Source organism: Rhinolophus hipposideros, assembly GCF_964194185.1.
Source record: "Rhinolophus hipposideros genome assembly, chromosome: 5".
In the NCBI taxonomy this organism is placed as follows: Eukaryota; Metazoa; Chordata; class Mammalia; order Chiroptera; family Rhinolophidae; genus Rhinolophus; species Rhinolophus hipposideros.
The window spans coordinates 69,047,805-69,066,128 of NC_138051.1; the positions used below are offsets into that span (position 1 = coordinate 69,047,805).

Consider the following 18,324-nt stretch of genomic DNA (forward strand, 5'->3'; position numbering starts at 1 on the left):
AATAAGTCTAATCACCTGTTAACATTTTGAATGATTCTGATCTAAAGTCAATTCTTAAAGTAATGTATACTTATAGTCAGGAACACTGACAGGCTTTTCTTATGCAATTAGTAGACAACACAGATAGATGATTTAAAATTTCTGCATTCATTTGTGTTCTTGTTAGTATAAAGAATAACAGGCATTCTCTGTAAAATGGCTGTCGCTTATTCATGAACTTTGTCCAGCAGATGCTTAATAAGACAGTAGCTCAAAATTATGGTCCTAATTATATTTCTTATAAAAAATAATTTCAATATATAATTATTAACTTCTTGTCCAGTACTGTATATTAGGTGATAATAAAATAATAAGTGTGTGGAAACTATTGTTTCCACAAAGATTGAGCTGTTTTGCTTGTTTACTCAAATGTTAGTTCTAGAACAGTCATGGAATTGGGTAAGCAAACTATTCAAAAGATGGAATTTTTACTGTACTCTTAACTGATTTCCAGTGTGACTTGACTGGCAGTCTGTGAAATAGCACCTTTTGCAGATAGATCAGTAGCAGAATTTTCTTGATCAGTACTTAATAATAAAAACAACATAAATGCAATTGATAATTTTGAGTAATATGGTGACCTTATTTTCATGCTGAAAAATCTGCCAGTTTCTTTCTGGTCTATTATGCAGTCTAAGTAGTAAGTAAATAAATAGTACAGGATTCATCTTTGTGGGACCTAGATCACATGGTCAAACAAACAATTCTTGGTCAGTACTGTAATTCAGTTAGATATGACCTTATGAAAAGAGCCTTCCTGTGAGTAGACAAGAAATTGGGTAGCTCAGATGCTGAAACTCATAAGAATGTTTTGAAGCTTTAGCTTTAAGCTTAGAATGTATGAAGAGCTCCCATGTAATAGTCCCATGTGAAGAACATCAGATAAATTTCTTTGAATTTTTATTATAGGTCTCCTAATTGCTTTATGCCTAGATTGATTATGTAATTGAGGGCATACTGATTTTCATCATCATCTTCATCTAAATTAGGTCTGTCAAGTCTTGAAGTATCATATTGTTTTATTGAGGCTTATTTTTCTTCCAAAATTCTGGCTTGTGTTCAAATTCTTAGTCTTCACTAGCTTAAATATATTGTCCTTTAAATGTTTTATCTATCCAAGCTCATATTTCTAATGGATTTGTCTTATAAATTTAGTTGCCACATCTTACACAATCATTATCTTTAAAGTTCTGGACAATACAAGTATTTATAAATGTATGGAGATAATCCATTACTATGGTTAGTTTGATCAGATATCCTTTATCATACAGATAGTAAAAGGATTAAACTTCACCATGTGTTTTGTTTGGGTAGTCATTGTTTGGTAGCTTAGATTTGGTTGAGTAATTAAGAGAAAGAGGGATGGTAAGTCTGATGAAAGTTGCTGACAAAATTCTGACCATTAGGACTAATTGTGGCATTTGAATTAATGTTTAGGTTTATGAACATGAGATCATTGGTGATCACTCTTTTTGATGGTTTTACTCGAACTGGATAGGAATCTGTTTCCCACTGCCATGGCTGCCTCTCACTTACCAGTTCAAGAGGGGAAAGAAGTGAAGGAACAAGTATCCAAGATGCCAGGGTCAATGGGACCACACAGTGGATTTCTCCCTCCAATCCCCAAGTATATGTATGAAGTGTATTTTGCAGAACTCTTATTATTGTACTATCTTTAAGTTCAAATTTAAAACCTACTTCAAATGAATGAGAGCAATGCTGCAGTTTTGATGCACATAAAAAAATGAAGTTGCAGATTGTTGACATTGTTGCATTTTCTTGTTAGCCCTCAACTACTAATTAGTTTTTGTGTTTTTCCCCCAGTTGTACAGCATTGAGAAAATACTGATTTACATAGATAAGTAGTTACAAGTAGTAATAGTTTTTAATAGGTCACTTTAAATCTCAAGATACTCAAGTTAAATTGATCTAAATGCTTCAATTGAATTTTTTGTATCAATGTTTCATTATTAACAACAGCAAATGTTGATATTCCTTATTAAGTATAAAAGTCAGGTAAGCACACACACTTGAGTAAGTGCTAAGAACTACATTGTCACTGTTGTCACAGTACAGCTATCAGGTATTCACTTGTTATTACACAACGTAACAGGAGCATGCGCTGAGAACCCTGCCTGTTTTCTTGAGAATGTTGCTTCTGTGATTGAACCTTGCAGCTTTGCAAGTCATTTGGAGGGAGGAAAGATTTGAGGTGGAGACGGCAATGTACTTCATTCATAGGATTAAGTGAAATAATGCTAGCAAAGTCCTTAGCATACTGCTAAGTGCTCAATAGATAAATGGTAACAGCTATTTCAACATGTAATAAATAATTGACTTAGTAGGATTAGGTTGAGGGTCATAGGAGAGCAGCTGGGTCATAGGAAGCAGCATTCTCCATTAAGAAGACAAAACATTGTGGAAGAGCGAAGACTTTGGAATAAAAACACACCCGGGTTCAAATCCCATCAGCTACACAATGGCTGTTTTTGACCTACTGAATCTCCATTTCCTCATCTGTAAAACAGGGATGATATTTAACATATTTATATTATGAGAGAACCAGGCACCTAGTACAGTGTAGTGTTTGGCACATAGGTAGTAGGTTTTAGTAAGTATTAAAGGAGAAGCGAAGGAAGGACAGAACCAGGTTCAGCCTTGTTTGCATTCAGCTGGGTCAGGAGGAATACATGGTTCTATACAGTTAAGCAAAGGAAGACAGCTCTGCTTGGTATGACTTAGGAAAATCTTTCTGACTTTATTCTTAGAAGAGCTCCCTAAAATACTTCATTGTATTGACACCTTTATTAATCTTTGCTAACCCATTTGTTTAAATTCTTAGTTTTGTGCCACTTCTTTGTTTTTCTTCCATACCCCACATTTATTTGGTACCTGTTGTGATAGTGATAGATAAGGGGTCCCTAAGGGAGTAAGCAACCTGAAAACAGTAGCTCATTATAGCTGCTAATATAAATTCCTATGACTTACAGTATAGCTCTTCTGGTAAGGTGCGGGGCAGGAAAGTACTAGTATCAAAAAAAAGTTTGTAGCTGTTATTGTCATACCTGCTTAAACGTACCTGTTTCCAAGTTACTATGTACTTTCATTTTTCTAGACTTAATCATGATTTCTCTATGTTGAGATGACTGTTGAATGGCTATGAAGGTACAGCCTTAAATATACAGGCTACTTTTCAGATTTTGGCTAAAACAAAAACATCTCCAATTTGACATGTCAGGAAGAAAACACCTGCTTCAGACAGGTTTAAAGCTTCATCTTGTGTAACTGTCTTTAATAAAAATACATTCATATTGTAGCCAAATCTCTAGTTACATGGCATCTTCTAATCCTTCTGTGGTAAGCAAAATGTAAATTAGTTTTATTCAAACAAAGTAAAACTAATTTACGAATTTTCTGCCCCCCCCCCCTTCTTGTTAAATAGGATAAGTTCTGAACGTCGAAAAGAAAAGTCTAGAGATGCAGCCAGATCTCGGCGAAGTAAAGAGTCTGAAGTTTTTTATGAGCTTGCTCATCAATTGCCACTTCCCCATCATGTGAGTTCGCATCTTGATAAGGCTTCTGTTATGAGGCTTACCATCAGCTATTTGCGTGTGAGGAAACTTCTGGATGCTGGTGAGTTGTTTTACCAGGGCAAAATAGGCCTAAAAATTAGAAACTAGAAGTACTTAGAAATTACATTTATAGGATGATCATATCTTAATTCTTCCTTAATATGATGGGTTTTGATTACCTGCTTTTAAAGCTTCAGTAAGGAATATAGACACTGGCCTTCCCCCCCTTTTTCTCCTGCCTCACTTACCTGCCTATCTAGCTACCTACCTCTCTTTTAATAACATGGCCCTTTCTCTTTTCAAAGGTTTGCCTTGCTACATTACTTTAAATAATCGTTAAAAGTAACTGGCAAATCTAATTTTAGTCTCCCTGTGTTAAAAGGGGAGTAACGGGGGGGAAATTAAATATACAGAAAAATATATATATTTTTTTCGTATATGTTAAAGTGTATGGGGAAAACTGTAAAAAAAAAAACTATTGTTGCTTGCCATTTAAGTATAACTTTTTAACTAATTATTTTCCTCTTTATGTGACCTTTGTAGGTGATTTGGATATTGAAGATGAAATGAAGGCACAGATGAATTGCTTTTATTTGAAGGCCCTGGATGGTTTTGTTATGGTTCTCACGGATGATGGTGACATGATTTACATTTCTGATAATGTAAACAAATACATGGGATTAACTCAGGTAAAATACCCAAATATTAAGTCTCTCTGTATGTTTTTATGATTTTATAATACAGATCTAATTTTTTAAAATCTATTTACAGTTTGAACTAACTGGACACAGTGTGTTTGACTTTACTCATCCATGTGACCATGAGGAAATGAGAGAAATGCTTACACACAGGAATGGTGAGAAGAAAAGTCTATTGTTTGATTTAATGTGACAGGTGGTTTACCTAATTAGATTATATTGCTAATTTTTTAAACATTTTCCTGTTTTATTTAAGGCAAAACGTCATTTTATGATTAATAAAATGTGGGCCTTTGTTAAATCTGTGGTATTCTATTTTTTTAGTAATTTCATTAAAATAAATTTTAAAAATTTTGTAAAGCTTCGTTAATTCCATAAATACATCGATATAAGAATAGATAAAATAAAATGGAAAAATAAATAAAAATCAGGACCAAGGAAGTTACAAATTAAAATATAACTTTAAGGAAAGGGGAAATCATAATACAAATGGCAGATAGTAGGATTTTAAATAGTAGTTATTAAAGTTGAGGTGCCAGTTTGGATTCAAGCTTTCTAAAGGCCCAAGGAAAAGGAAAGAAAGTTCACCAGGTTTTAAAGAGCAAAGTAATTGCTTATTTGTTGCCCTCTTCTGATGTTCCCAACAATTTAAGAGTATGTAGTTAGATTACAAAGTATTACATTATGGATGCCCCGCATTAGTAACAACAAAAAAATACCTGCTAAGACTTCTAACTCTGAGAAATGAATTGATAAAAATAATCTAATGTTCCAAGATGTTGGGAAAGTACCTCTTAAATTACAAAAACTTAAGTAAATAAAGTCCTTTCATATCTGTGCCCTCTTAAACAGAAAATGCTGATCACAATTTAGCATTTATTTAATAACTGGAAGTTAACCACAATGAAAATTTGTCATTGTGCTCTGAGTTCTTTGCAGCTCTCCAGTTTAAGTGTGTAAGTTTGTTGGCTTCTGTATTAAACAACCAAGTTTATAGTACTTTTGAATAGTCTTTTCATGGTTTCTTTTTCATCTCATCTCATTTATAATAATAGTTAATCTCTACTGAAAGATCTCTACTGAAAGTGTGCCAGGACATGGATCTCTGCATTTCTGTGCCTTAACGCCTTTATTCCTCACAACCCTGTGAAGTTACTGTTATTATTTGTCTTGCTGAGGAAACTGAGGCACACAGTTGTTGAGTAGCGTGCCCAGGATTACTAGGTTAGTAAATGGCAGAGGCTGGGTAAAACTCGGGTGGACTGGCTCCAGAGTCCACATGTAACACTTTAGAATTCTTTTGATGTTCACCCACTCTCACTACATTTTAGTGCCATTTTTCACCTTGTCAGTAGGAGCGCTCTCTTGTTTTTTAATTTCATACTGTGAACTTGGAAAGCAAATGCATACTTTTTAGAATTCTGTATAAAGAAATAAATACATTCTGAGCAAGGACCTAAGTGGGTTGTCAATGAGTTTAATATATGAGTTCTGGTGTTTAGATTTGGAGATTTGTATTGGCTGCTCGGTGCTTCCCTTAGGTTAGACTATAAATGGATGGCTATTAGATGTCTTGTTTTGATTTGGTAATGATGTTAATGCATTATTCTAAATCGGATATAGTCTACTTAATATAGTTTAAATGTATGTTTTTAACCCAGTGTTGTTGTTTTTTTTTAAGAACATGAACATTTTTTGAAATCATTCCTAATGCAGTCAATTCGTTTTTAATGTTTTGTTGGGAAACAAAAATGCAGATTTTTACTTTTAGGAAAGAGGGGCTGCTATAGCACATCACATTTTAATGATACTTGAAGAGCCAGTGGTGTGTTCACACAATATAGTCCTATTATTCTTTCATTTAAATTCTAAAAAGGTGATTTAGATGTTATTACTAGGTTGGTACAAAAATAATTGCGGTTTTTGCAATTATTTCTAACCCTTTAAACAGCAATTACTTTCGTACCAACCTAATAAATTATAAAATATGATTTATTTTTAGAAGGCTGAAAATTTGTTTTATTTAGAAAAATGTATTTTTTCAATTAGGAAAATGCTAGTACTTTTCAATTACCTTGGTTTTAAAATTCTCTTCATGTCCCAATTCAAAGGCTTTGGGTTTCCAAAGATTAGTCCAGTTCAAGCTTAGATTATAAAGGACTGAAAATACAACAGAGATTTTACATGTGGACCCCTACTGCCGCCGCCGCCGCCGCCACCACCACCACCACCACCACACACACACACACACACACACACACACACACACACACACACACACACACACCTGTATACCATCACCAAGACCAGTGTAGTTCTGTGGCATCTTTTTAAAATCCACTCTCAAACACTTCTAAAGAGGGCAAATTCATCCTTATTTAAGTAAAACCAAACGACTTGTATTAGTACCAAGACTACCCCAACTTGCCTAGTTCCATTAGTAAAAGTGTGAACTATAACTCCTGCTTCAAGAGACCAGCATTTATAGCTAACCTGGACTCATTTAAAGTTGTTTCTTTTCCGCTTCACACTTTTCTTTCAATACGCTAGCCTTAAAAAAATCTTCAAATCTTTACAAAAATTTTCTTATTTCCATTAGTTTTCAAGTTTTTATAGATTCTACCTCTTCATTTGTCTTCTGTCACCCTTCTTTTCACTTCAGCTACTTTTCAGCCCCTCATTACCATCACGTATTCTAAATTTTACACATCCTGTGTATTGCTGCTCAATTAATACTCCTTAACTTCCTGATTGTACTTCCCACATCAGAATTTTTTAGATGCTCCATGGTGTATGTTTAAGGCTGACCTCCTCGTTGTAGCATTTGAGGCCCTCCAGAGTCATTGCTCTAACCTTCCTTTCTAGTTGTCGCATTACTCTCCTTCATGTACTTTATCTTGTGGCCCCACTGCACTATCTAGTACTGTTCCCCAAACATACGCTATTTTCCCACCTCTGCTTTTCATTCTTTTCCTTCTGCCTGGAATACCCTTCTAACTAATCTCTACTTATTGAAATTCTAATGTCTCTTTTTCTAAGAACTTCTTGATTTCCCCTTCACTAAAAGTTATCCTCTAAGCTCTCTTCTAAGCCTCTTTAAAGTATTGTAAGTTTTGGGCACTTACTTTGCATTGTATTGTTGTTCTTGGCCTTACTACATCTACTAAATTTTTAACTTCTCAAGACAGGCAGTGTGTCTTATTTATCTTTGGATTGCCTGCAATATCTAGTCCAGTTCCTGAATAATGAATACTTTTCTGTTTGTTTTACATCAGAGTGATCAATGAAGATAAGAAATCAAGTTGCTATCTTTTTAAATTTTATTTAATTAATTAATTTATTATTAGTTTCAGGTGTACAAAACAACATGATTAGACGTACACCCTTCACAAAGTGATAACCCCACCAAGTCTACTATCCATCTGACATTATACATAGCTCTGACAGTACTATTGACTATATTCCCTATGCTGTATATTTCATCCCATGACTATATATATGTATTTGTGTGTGTGTACATATATATATATTTAATTATAGCTGACATTTAAAATTAGTTTCAGGTGTACAGTGCAGTGTTAGGCATTTATATAATCTATGAAGTGATCCCCCTGATAAGTCCAGTACCCATCTGATACCCTACGTAGTCTTTACAACATTATTGATTACGTTCCCCATACTGTATTTCACATCCCCATGACTATTTTGTGACTGCCAATTAGTACTTCCTAATCCCTTCACCTTTCTCACCCATCCCCTCAAACGCCCTCAAGTTGCCATTTTCTTAGTCACCTTAGTATAATCTTAATTTTTAGTTATATGAGGTTTGAAATGGGAATAAATAGACCTGAATTTATTTAATTCTAACTTTGCTTTTAAAAGTCATTTAATATATTTTTCCCTAAACAAAGTAGATAGAAATAATTTCCTCAGCTTATAGGAAGATGTAAGCAAAAATCAGATATAAATGTTATTTGCTATTAAAAAGAAATTTGCTAATTTCAAAGTTCTATAAATAATGGAGTGCTTATTATAAATTGAGCGAAAATTTAAAGGTTTGGCAGAGTTTGCTGAAGTTCTTTTGGATGTGCTTATTCACTGATGGCACAGTTGTAGGATAAATTCATACCATATTTATATTTCTTTGCAATTTGACTAACTTGACTGGCTTGAATGTGAAATGATTAACTGTTACCCAAATACAGATTCTCATCCTACCAACTCAGGTCATCACTGCTGCTGTGTACCTGTTACTGACTAGAGTGTGTTAGATTGCTGGACGTGTTGGTGTGGACAAAGCCAGTGTGAATCTCTGTGTGTGCTGAGATGGTTAATTGAACAGCCCCTAGGTTCTGGGTATTATGCTACTTTTACTGTAACAAAGTTGCATATTTAATTATGTTTTTCAAACTTCATTTCATGCTTTCCTTAGGCCTTGTGAAAAAGGGTAAAGAGCAAAATACACAGCGAAGCTTTTTTCTCAGAATGAAGTGTACCCTAACTAGCCGGGGGAGAACTATGAACATAAAGTCTGCAACATGGAAGGTAAGCAAAAATGATTCGTGAGTGGTGCTGCGTTTGATTTATAGATAACTTCATACATCTTGACATTGGTAGTATTAAGATAGCATTAGATTTGTGAGGAAAAACTTAGAGTTGTTCCTTGGCATTTGTAGATTTAACATCGAAAACAGTGTAGTAATTTGCCAGTTTGAGACATGAACTTAAATTGTGTGAATTGTGACACTGGTGTACCGCGAAAATTTAATTATCTGGCTTTGCCAACCATCCAGTGTTTGAATCTTGATAGAGCTTACTTTTCTGTTCATTGTTGTATAATTTATTTGTTCAGTGTTAAAACAGACATCAAAGCAAGAATAACCATCAAACAGCTGTAATGACCAAATGAATGAAAACTCAGCCCAGATTTGTGTGGAGATTTTTTTTAAAGAGTAATTTATGGTGCCTGACAAGTAGGTCATGGGTGGTGGTGTAAGGAAAACATTTATTGAATTTCAGAAATACAGTTAATTTAAAGACAATAAATTTGATCAAAGCTTACTACTTACCATATCAGACTCCAGTATTTACCTCTACGTTTTCTTTTTTTCTGGCGTTGCATATTTTTAAAAAAACTAGTTTGTTTTCTTCATACACAGGTACTTCACTGCACAGGACATATTCATGTGTACGATACCAACGGTAATAACCAATCTCAGTGTGGGTATAAGAAACCACCGATGACGTGCTTGGTGCTGATTTGTGAACCCATTCCTCATCCATCAAATATTGAAATTCCATTAGATAGCAAGACTTTTCTCAGTCGTCACAGTCTGGATATGAAATTTTCTTACTGTGATGAAAGGTAAATGCGATATAAAATATAACTTGAAATTTTTAATTAGTCCACAACTTTTTTTATTTTACTGTTCACTGTAGTAAAGACTATGTATGCTTCCTTCCACTAAACTGAATACCATGATACATCCTAGAACTCCATAATACTAGATTATCTTTGTAGATTAGTTCAGCTGCATCGAGCACTTACTATGTACTATGAGTACTTATTCTATCAGGTGTTATTCGGAAATTATTAAGATGAGGTCTTTTTTCTTTAGTGACTCTAAAGAGAAAACAAATACATTTCAAAGACATATGCATACACCATGTAATATGAGGGGGATAGTTTACTTTTGCTTATGGAATAGAAAGAAAAGTCTGGTCATCTCACCCTGTGTATTTTCCCGGAGCAATTTTACCCCTGCCCGGGTTTCTATGGCCATTTCCCAAATTTATATTCCAATTTCTATTTCATTGTCAATTTGATACTTTTATCTGGATAGATACTCTTCTGTATTATAAACTAAATATTTCTGTAACTGAAGTGCACCATTACTTGCCCAAAACAGTAACAACTTCAAAAACTGGTTTTCCTCCATATAATGCGTATCTTGGTTAAATATACCACTGTAGACACATGACTCCAGAAAAAATGTGGAAGTCATCCTTAACTTTCCTTTTACCCTCATTATCTACCCTTAATTGGTTTCTAAATTTCACAGATTTACTGTGTACTTGTAGCTCTTGCTCCATTCCTTCCTTTCCGTCCTTGCTCTCATTGAATTCCTCAGCTCACTGTTACCTTTGGCTTAGCTTGGCCTGTTGCCATAGTCTCTTAAACTGTCTCTGCCCCCACAAATCTGGGGGCAGAGACAGTTTTAGAAACCTGGATGAGAGATATCCAGGTTTCTAAAAAGTGGATTTCCTAATGTGAAAATCAGATTATGTCATTGTCCTATTGAAAATGCCTCAAATGCCTTCTTTCTTCTTCACACACAAAAAAACTTTCGTTTATAAAAATATTAGAGGGCAGGAGATTTTTATTTATCAAAAGAAAACGTGTATTTTGAAAAGCTGAAAAAAATAGACACACACAATAAAAATCTAAATTTCTTAGCATGGCAAGCAAAGATATTTATGATCTGGCCTCTGCCTACTTCTCCAGATTAATTAGCAAAAGGGGAACCCCTTCTGATGTGTCTCCTAACACACTATAGCCAGAGAGCTCCACATGCCATTTTATTGTCTTAGTGCCTTTGCACGTACTTATTTTCTTTAACTCTTAACTCATACTTACCTTCTAAGAGCCACATACTGCATCTGCTCCTTTGTGGAGTTTTCCTTGTTTCTTCAAGAAATTAAACTGTTCCTTGTACATACCTCTGTTACAGCATTTATTCTACTTTTGTAATTATTTACCTGCTTGTCCTGTTGTTTTACTGTAAGGCTGTTTAGATCCTGACTGCTGCCTATATTGAAATGACCTTGGACACATTAGTTCTTTTTGAGTATCAGTTTCTTCATCTTTAGTAACACCTACTTTACTTGGGTCATCTTGAAGATTGTATGAGAAAACCAGTTTTAAGCACTTGGCCCTAATGTAGTTAAGAAACCCCCACCCCACTCGACAAGGCAGTGTGACCAAGTGCTGGCTTTGGAATCACATAATCCTGGATTCAGTCCTGGCCTGCAGCTCTGGTACTTACAGCATGGCCGTAGATTTAGAACTCAACTGTTCTAAATCTCATCCTCCTAAAATAAGGGTCATACTTCAAAAGGTTGTTGTAAGGATTAAAAGAGTTTGTTGAGTGCATAGTATGTTTAGTGAATGCTGGTTACCTCTGGTGTCAGCTTTAAAAAAAATGAAGATAAAAAAGCTAAGAAATATTTTATGGTGTTTACTGCCAGTATTCATGTAAGTGTATGATAGAACAGAAATGCCCATTCTTTTTAGAGGATTTTTGTGTTTGTTTATTTGTTTGACTTAGTAACAAAGTGTATGGGCAGACGGGGGAGAAAAGAAAGTAATGGAGCTAGAAAGAGAGGGAGTGACATTCCCCTTCTGGTTATATCAGAAAAATAGCAGAAAGATCATGACAGAGGAGTAAAGCGAGCCAACTTAGACTAGCCAAGTAAGGTTTTGACTTTGACCAGGAAATTGTTAGTTTTCTGATTAGAGTTCTTTCTAGGAACTTCTTTACATCTATAACCCCTAAGAAGAAAGACATAGAAAAAATTTTCCCGAATTTTAAGAAAATCTAAGGTATCGAACTTTTAACATCCAGAATATCCCACAAGCAGCTATTATGTACTATACCAATTTCCATTTATAATCATTCAGCACATTTATTTGAGTACCTACTATGTGCATGGCACTATAACTGGCACTAAAGTAGAAATGAAGATTAACAGTTCCTCCCCTCAAGACAGTTAAAATGAATGGATGGTATTCTGTATAGTTGCTTTAGACCACAGGTTTCCTGATCTGTTAAAAATACTTTTTGATCAAATTTTCTGGATCACTTTTCCTCTTTTTGGTACAGAATAAAAGCTGTGTAATTCTCTAAAGTTGAATTAACTTTGCCTTTCTTCCTCAAATATGAATAAAATTGACCTCCTAGGAAAATATTTGCTATTTATGTTGTGGCTCTTTTTTTTTAACTTTTGTTTATTTTAAGTGTATTTTTCCAGGACCCATCAGCTCAAAGTCAAGTAGTTGTTTTAATCTATTTGTGGAGCGTGCAGCTCATAGTGGCCCATGTGGGGATCGAAACGGCAACCCTGGTGTTCTGAGCATTGTGCTCTAACCAGCTGAGCTCACAATCCGCCCCTATGTTATGACATTCTTCATCCCTTAGTGGTAGATTGTAACTCAGATTGAGAAGCACTGATAGACATCTCAACAAATCAGAGCTTTTCAACATGCTATACAAGGCCCTCATTAATCTGATCTTCCTGCCTACTTTCCTAGCCTCCTCTCTTTCCACTTACCCCCACTAACCACATCAGAGTCTTTGTTGCCTGTACAATGTCAAGCAGTTTCTCATCTCTGTCTTTGCTTGTGGTATACCTTCTTCCTGAAATGGCTTGCTCTCTCTTCAACTCTCTTCTATACACTTCAACGCATAAATCTCTTATAGGAAGCTGTCCATTACCCCATCATTCCTTTCTCCTGGGTAGGGTTGTTTCCTACAATTCCTGCAACAGAATCTCATCACTGCACTTACCTTGTTATTCCATAAGTAGTGTAGTGTACCAGAAGATTTGCCACAATGATGAGTTTTGTCTTTCCATTTTCACACCTAGAACAGTGCCAGGTGTATAAAAGTTTAAATAATGAAAAAAATAATTCCATGGTAATATTCTTTAATATAACCTACATAAGACCAATTAAATTATTTTTAAAGCGTAAAGAGAGAGGTCTGGCTTTTTACAACAATACGTAGTTTGCTTTGAAATGCTGCCACCTAAAAAAAAAAAAAAAATGCTGCCACCTAGTGTAGATGTGTTTAGGGATATCCCTTTGTAAAGAATTCTAGATTTTGGCTTGGCTTGGTTTAATTTTTGTTTTTTTACAAATCTGCTTTCTGTTTATTTCTTTTGGAATAAACTATGACAGATCTTGCCTTAAAGTGTGACAACACAAACAGTATTATTTTTATACATTTGTTAGAAGAGGGATATCGTCCGTGTGTGCTTTCTGTAGTTAATTACGGTTTGTTTGTTTGTTTTGGACACAGTACATTATATAACTTTTGCTTGAACTTCAGAAAGTCCTTTGGAATCCAAAGTCTGAGAAATTGAAAAGTTTAACTCATGTTTTACTCCCAGAAAAGAACATTTATCTTTTAAGTAGTGCTAAGAAGACAGCTTTCTGTATCTCATGAAATGGGTTCAATTTCAGACTGTGATTACAGAGAAGAGTAAGATTTAGTCTCTCTCTAAAGGAAATTCCAGGAAACCAGAAGGGGTAACTGGATTACTTTCTAGTCCATTTTCAATTTCATATCACTGTTTCATCTGAAATGAATTCCTAATTTTATGTAATTAATTTCAAAAACAAAGTACAAGAGCACCTTCCAAAACCAACATAATAGGAATTCCTTTATTCCCATTTAATGTGGATACTCTGGTTAATGATACTAAAATTTTGTAGTGGATATTGATTCCCAAAGTGATGATTTGTCAGAGGGAACTGGCATAGAAAGAATCTGGTTTTGTGTACACACACACACACACACACACACACACACACACACAGAATCTGGTTTTATGTAAAATAATGTGGATTTAATCCATATTTTAAAATAAATGCCAGTGACTACCTTTATAACTTTTATCATTCAATTTAGCATTAATTATACCTATTAATACCTTGTCTTATTACCAAAAGTATGTACAATAAACTGTGATAAAAATAGGTAACAAGTTTAGATGAAGGGGAATAAAAGAGTTAAATAACAGGATAAATCCAGAGGAGATGGATAGTGCTGCATTTAGTAACTGCAGAATTACTAAAGATGAGATATAAATTTATTCCCAGCAAAGAAAAATGATCTTTAGTTTAAAAAATTCACTTGTTGAAGATTAATGCATGTAAGTTATTCTGGAGAAGCTAAATCTTCAATTATCAATTAGTTTCTCTTCTTCGTACTTACATTTCTTTTACTTAACAGAATTACTGAATTGATGGGATATGAGCCAGAAGAACTTTTGGGCCGCTCTATTTATGAATATTATCATGCTTTGGACTCTGATCATCTGACCAAAACTCATCATGATAGTAAGTACAATGGAGGAACTCATAGATACTCTGTTTAACTCTTACAGTCTCTTGCAGCAGTACAACTATTTGGTCGTACATGTAACTTTTTGGTTAATATTAACCAGTCTTTCCCAAATTAAGTAATAAAACTTTTCATAAGGGATTTTGATCATTAAATCTATGTTTTGTATTTCTTACAACCAATACCAGTTAAAGCAGAATCATTTAACATCGAAAATTCCCTGGCATTTTGAATACAAAAACTCAGAAACATAGATTATTCTAGTATCATTTTCAGAATTCTTACCTAAGTATTCAAAACAGTGGTTGGCACATAGAAGGTACTCAGAAAGTAATTGTTCAGTGAAGTGAATTGTTTAGTAAAGTGAAGGTGATCAACATGCACTAGTGATAATAAGTACCCTTGACATAAGATATGTTTCTCAGTTTTACTCAAATGTTATTTGAAGATCCCCTGGTAAGTAAACCTTTGGAATTTTTCACTTGCCTGTTTAGTCTGTACCTAAACATGACCTCCCAATGTGATTGGGGATGCTTGAATGTCACTGAGTTTAGTGTGATTAGTCTTGAACTACAGAATAGGCTCAAGTCCATAATCGGGGCCCCAATACTCATGATAATATCATTACTATTTAGTACTTTCTCCCAAATCAATAATTAAAAGATTGCCTAAATTGCCAGAAGACTCCAGAACGGTTATCAGTTGAGATTCAAATATGCTAGCACAGCTATTTGAAGCATCTTTGGTTTTTCTGGAAACTACAGCAGGAATTTAAGGAAATGATAGCAGTGCTTCTTTCTTGAATGTTGTCCATGGAATCAAGATTTTTCATTCTCTAGTCTTTCTGCTTTCAACGTGTAAGTCATTAAAGGAATTTTACCCACTGCTGTCCCTCATTTCTGGCTTTCATTTTATTTAAAGTGAAGATTGGCAGGAAAGGAGTTTATTTTGGGTGTTAGAAGAATGAAATGGGTACATTTTCAGCTATGCTAGGGCTTTTCCTCTTTGAATTTAAACAGTTACAACTGATTCCATTAAGGTAATCATTTCTAAAACAATGATCAACATTCAGCATCCATTCATTTTATTGACAATTGAGTTATTTTCTCTGCATGACTCTTTCTATTTTACTCCTAGTGTTTACTAAAGGACAAGTCACCACAGGGCAGTACAGGATGCTTGCCAAAAGAGGTGGATACGTCTGGGTTGAAACTCAAGCGACTGTCATATATAACACTAAGAATTCTCAACCACAGTGCATTGTATGTGTAAATTACGTTGTGAGGTAAGCTTGGAAGAAATATTTTGGGGGACAACTAATAAGTCTTTTTAGACATTCTGTTACTTTATAGGAGAAGATTATAAACATTAACTGAATTTTATTTTACTTTTACATTTCTACCTAAATACTCCAACTTGTATTTCCAGGCCAGCTATTCTACAATGATTCCACTAACTCCTATCAGCAGTTATCCATTCCCATCCTTTTCACTCCATTTTTAAAAAAAAAACCTTGAAAAACACCAAATCTTTGGATTAGCTTGTTCTAGTCATACACAGTCAGTATATATTATCTCAAGGCAGTAATGTTATTTTTGTAGGAAGAATACTGGCCTCGGAATAGTTAGGTTTGTGTCATAGTGCTGTCATTTCTCCATAACATTGGGGAAGTCTCATTTTTCTGAATTTCATCCATACAGGAGAGATGAGGATTAAATGAAATTCTATGTGAAATTACTATAAAAGGCTGTATAATGGGATGCATGGTTCTTGTATATTCTTTTCTTAGTAGATGGGCTTGTGAATATTATGGATATCATAAATTAATCTTTCATTTGATCAATTTCAGTAGGCGACTGCCCCCTTCTAGGCCATCTTCCACATTACCACCAGGCTGATTTTTCTTGCATGGATATCTGCTTATCCCATGTTCTTTAGAATTGTTTTAAAGATCCCTTTATCACCCCCAGGATAAACCCTTACCTACTTGCATAGCATCATTTCTTGTCATTATCTTCTATACTCCCGTGCTTTCACAGATGTACCCCTCTTTCTAAAATCTGTTTTTATTTTCGCCAATTCTGACACCATCTTTTAATGTTTTAATATTAGTGCCAAAGTGTTCTTTTGTGACTTTCCCATTGTGACATAAGAATCAGTTACTTGCAGTATTCTTTTTCCCCTTCAATCTACCTAACAAATACTAATTACTTGAGCCCAAGTTTGTTGGCCTGTCTCTGAAGCAGGCCTTCTCCATTTTAGCAATTATTATTTTGTATTTTCATTGTTTGCACATTTACTTTCACACAGGGTACATAAACTTGTTGAGGGCAAGGGTTAGATACTTTAATTTTTGTATCTTCAGTTCATTTCACAGAATAAACGCTTAATATTTGTCGATTAAAGGAGTAATAAAATTAACATATAATCTAAACATGAATATGGAGCTGTTAATCATCCCTGTTTAATTCTTTTCCCATAGGTGGCATCACCGTATTTTCCTACCACCAAAGAAAATATGGCACAACTCTTGCAAAGACCTTGGTCATTTATCTATATATCTTTATATTCAGGACCATCCTTAGGTCACGAGTCATATATTAGTGCCAAAGAGTTCTTCCGTGCTAGTATCAGTATGTGTGACAACAAAAATTGGGAAGATCTGTTTGTCACACTTAACCGTTGATTCCTTTGTCACCACCACTCTTCCCAAAGGGATAGCTGAAGTTTCTTAATTGAAATTAGTCAAATATTTGAATTAACTTACACTGTGAATTTTAGTAGGTCTTTATGAGTATTTTTAACCCTGAATGAATGTGACCAAGTATGCATGAGAAATTAGGTCAAAGCATCTTAAAATGTTCCTTTTCATAAACTAGATTTTTTTTTTTTAAAAGAGACAAGGTCATTTCGGGATCCCTCCCCCACACTCCCATTGTGTCAAGTGCTCATTTAAGAATTACTCGTCTCTCTCTTTTGACAGTGGTATTATTCAGCACGACTTGATTTTCTCCCTTCAACAAACAGAATGTGTCCTCAAACCAGTTGAATCTTCAGATATGAAAATGACACAGCTCTTCACCAAAGTTGAATCAGAAGATACAAGTAGCCTCTTTGATAAACTTAAGAAGGAACCTGATGCTTTAACTTTGCTGGCCCCAGCTGCTGGAGACACAATCATATCTTTAGATTTTGGCAGCAATGGTGGGTCTTTATTTTGTTAATTGCCTAAACTGTGTCTGCTGATGCAAGCCTATTTTAACTGAACTTTAGGTTGACAGTTTTTGTTGGTAATCACTTGGACATTGGTCTTAATGTATTTTGCTTATCGTAGTCTTCTTGAAGGTATTTGCTTAAATATTTTTGCCCCTGTAATTTCTCAGCATTCCTGTTTTTATCATATTGTTGGAAATTGTACTTCAAAGTGTCCTTAAGGTATTTCTTCTTCCCACTTTAATTTTTCTTAGCTACTCTGATATTTGTATATCCTACTGTCAGATTTTCTCCACTATTTAGCAGAGTTGTATTGCAATAGGTATAGTTGATTAAAGGATAAATAAGTAGTCATTACCATACATAATAATCAAACAATGAAAATAAAAAATGTAGTTTCAGTTTAAATTACAGTTTAAGCTGAATTTAGGATAAATTTTAATGAATAAAAGGTATGAAAAGGTTGGAATTACAGGGTTTTTTTTTCTGCTGTATAGATTAAGAGTTGTCAGTAGTGTGTTGGAAAGATAACTCAGACTTATGGTTATACCATAATATCTGTCAGACTTATGGTTATACCGTAACATCGGTAAATTTTCTGATTAAGGAAAATTTGGTAACATTTTTATTGTTTGAGTGAACTAGAGAAACTTTTGGTAAAAGGGGACATATTTC

General features: G+C 34.4%; 1 protein-coding gene across 2 annotated transcripts in view; it reads left to right on the forward strand.

Annotated features, from left to right (window-relative positions):
* Positions 1–18,324, forward strand: part of HIF1A (hypoxia inducible factor 1 subunit alpha) — a 41,955-nt gene that overhangs the window by 14,615 nt on the left and 9,016 nt on the right. For both annotated transcript variants that reach the window (XM_081047917.1, XM_081047918.1), the window contains 8 exons: positions 3,482–3,672; positions 4,155–4,300; positions 4,383–4,467; positions 8,742–8,854; positions 9,469–9,674; positions 14,326–14,432; positions 15,574–15,721; positions 17,420–17,640. In XM_081047917.1, the coding sequence (XP_080904043.1) occupies positions 3,482–3,672; positions 4,155–4,300; positions 4,383–4,467; positions 8,742–8,854; positions 9,469–9,674; positions 14,326–14,432; positions 15,574–15,721; positions 17,420–17,640 (1,217 nt within the window). The remainder of the gene's footprint in view (positions 1–3,481; positions 3,673–4,154; positions 4,301–4,382; positions 4,468–8,741; positions 8,855–9,468; positions 9,675–14,325; positions 14,433–15,573; positions 15,722–17,419; positions 17,641–18,324) is intronic.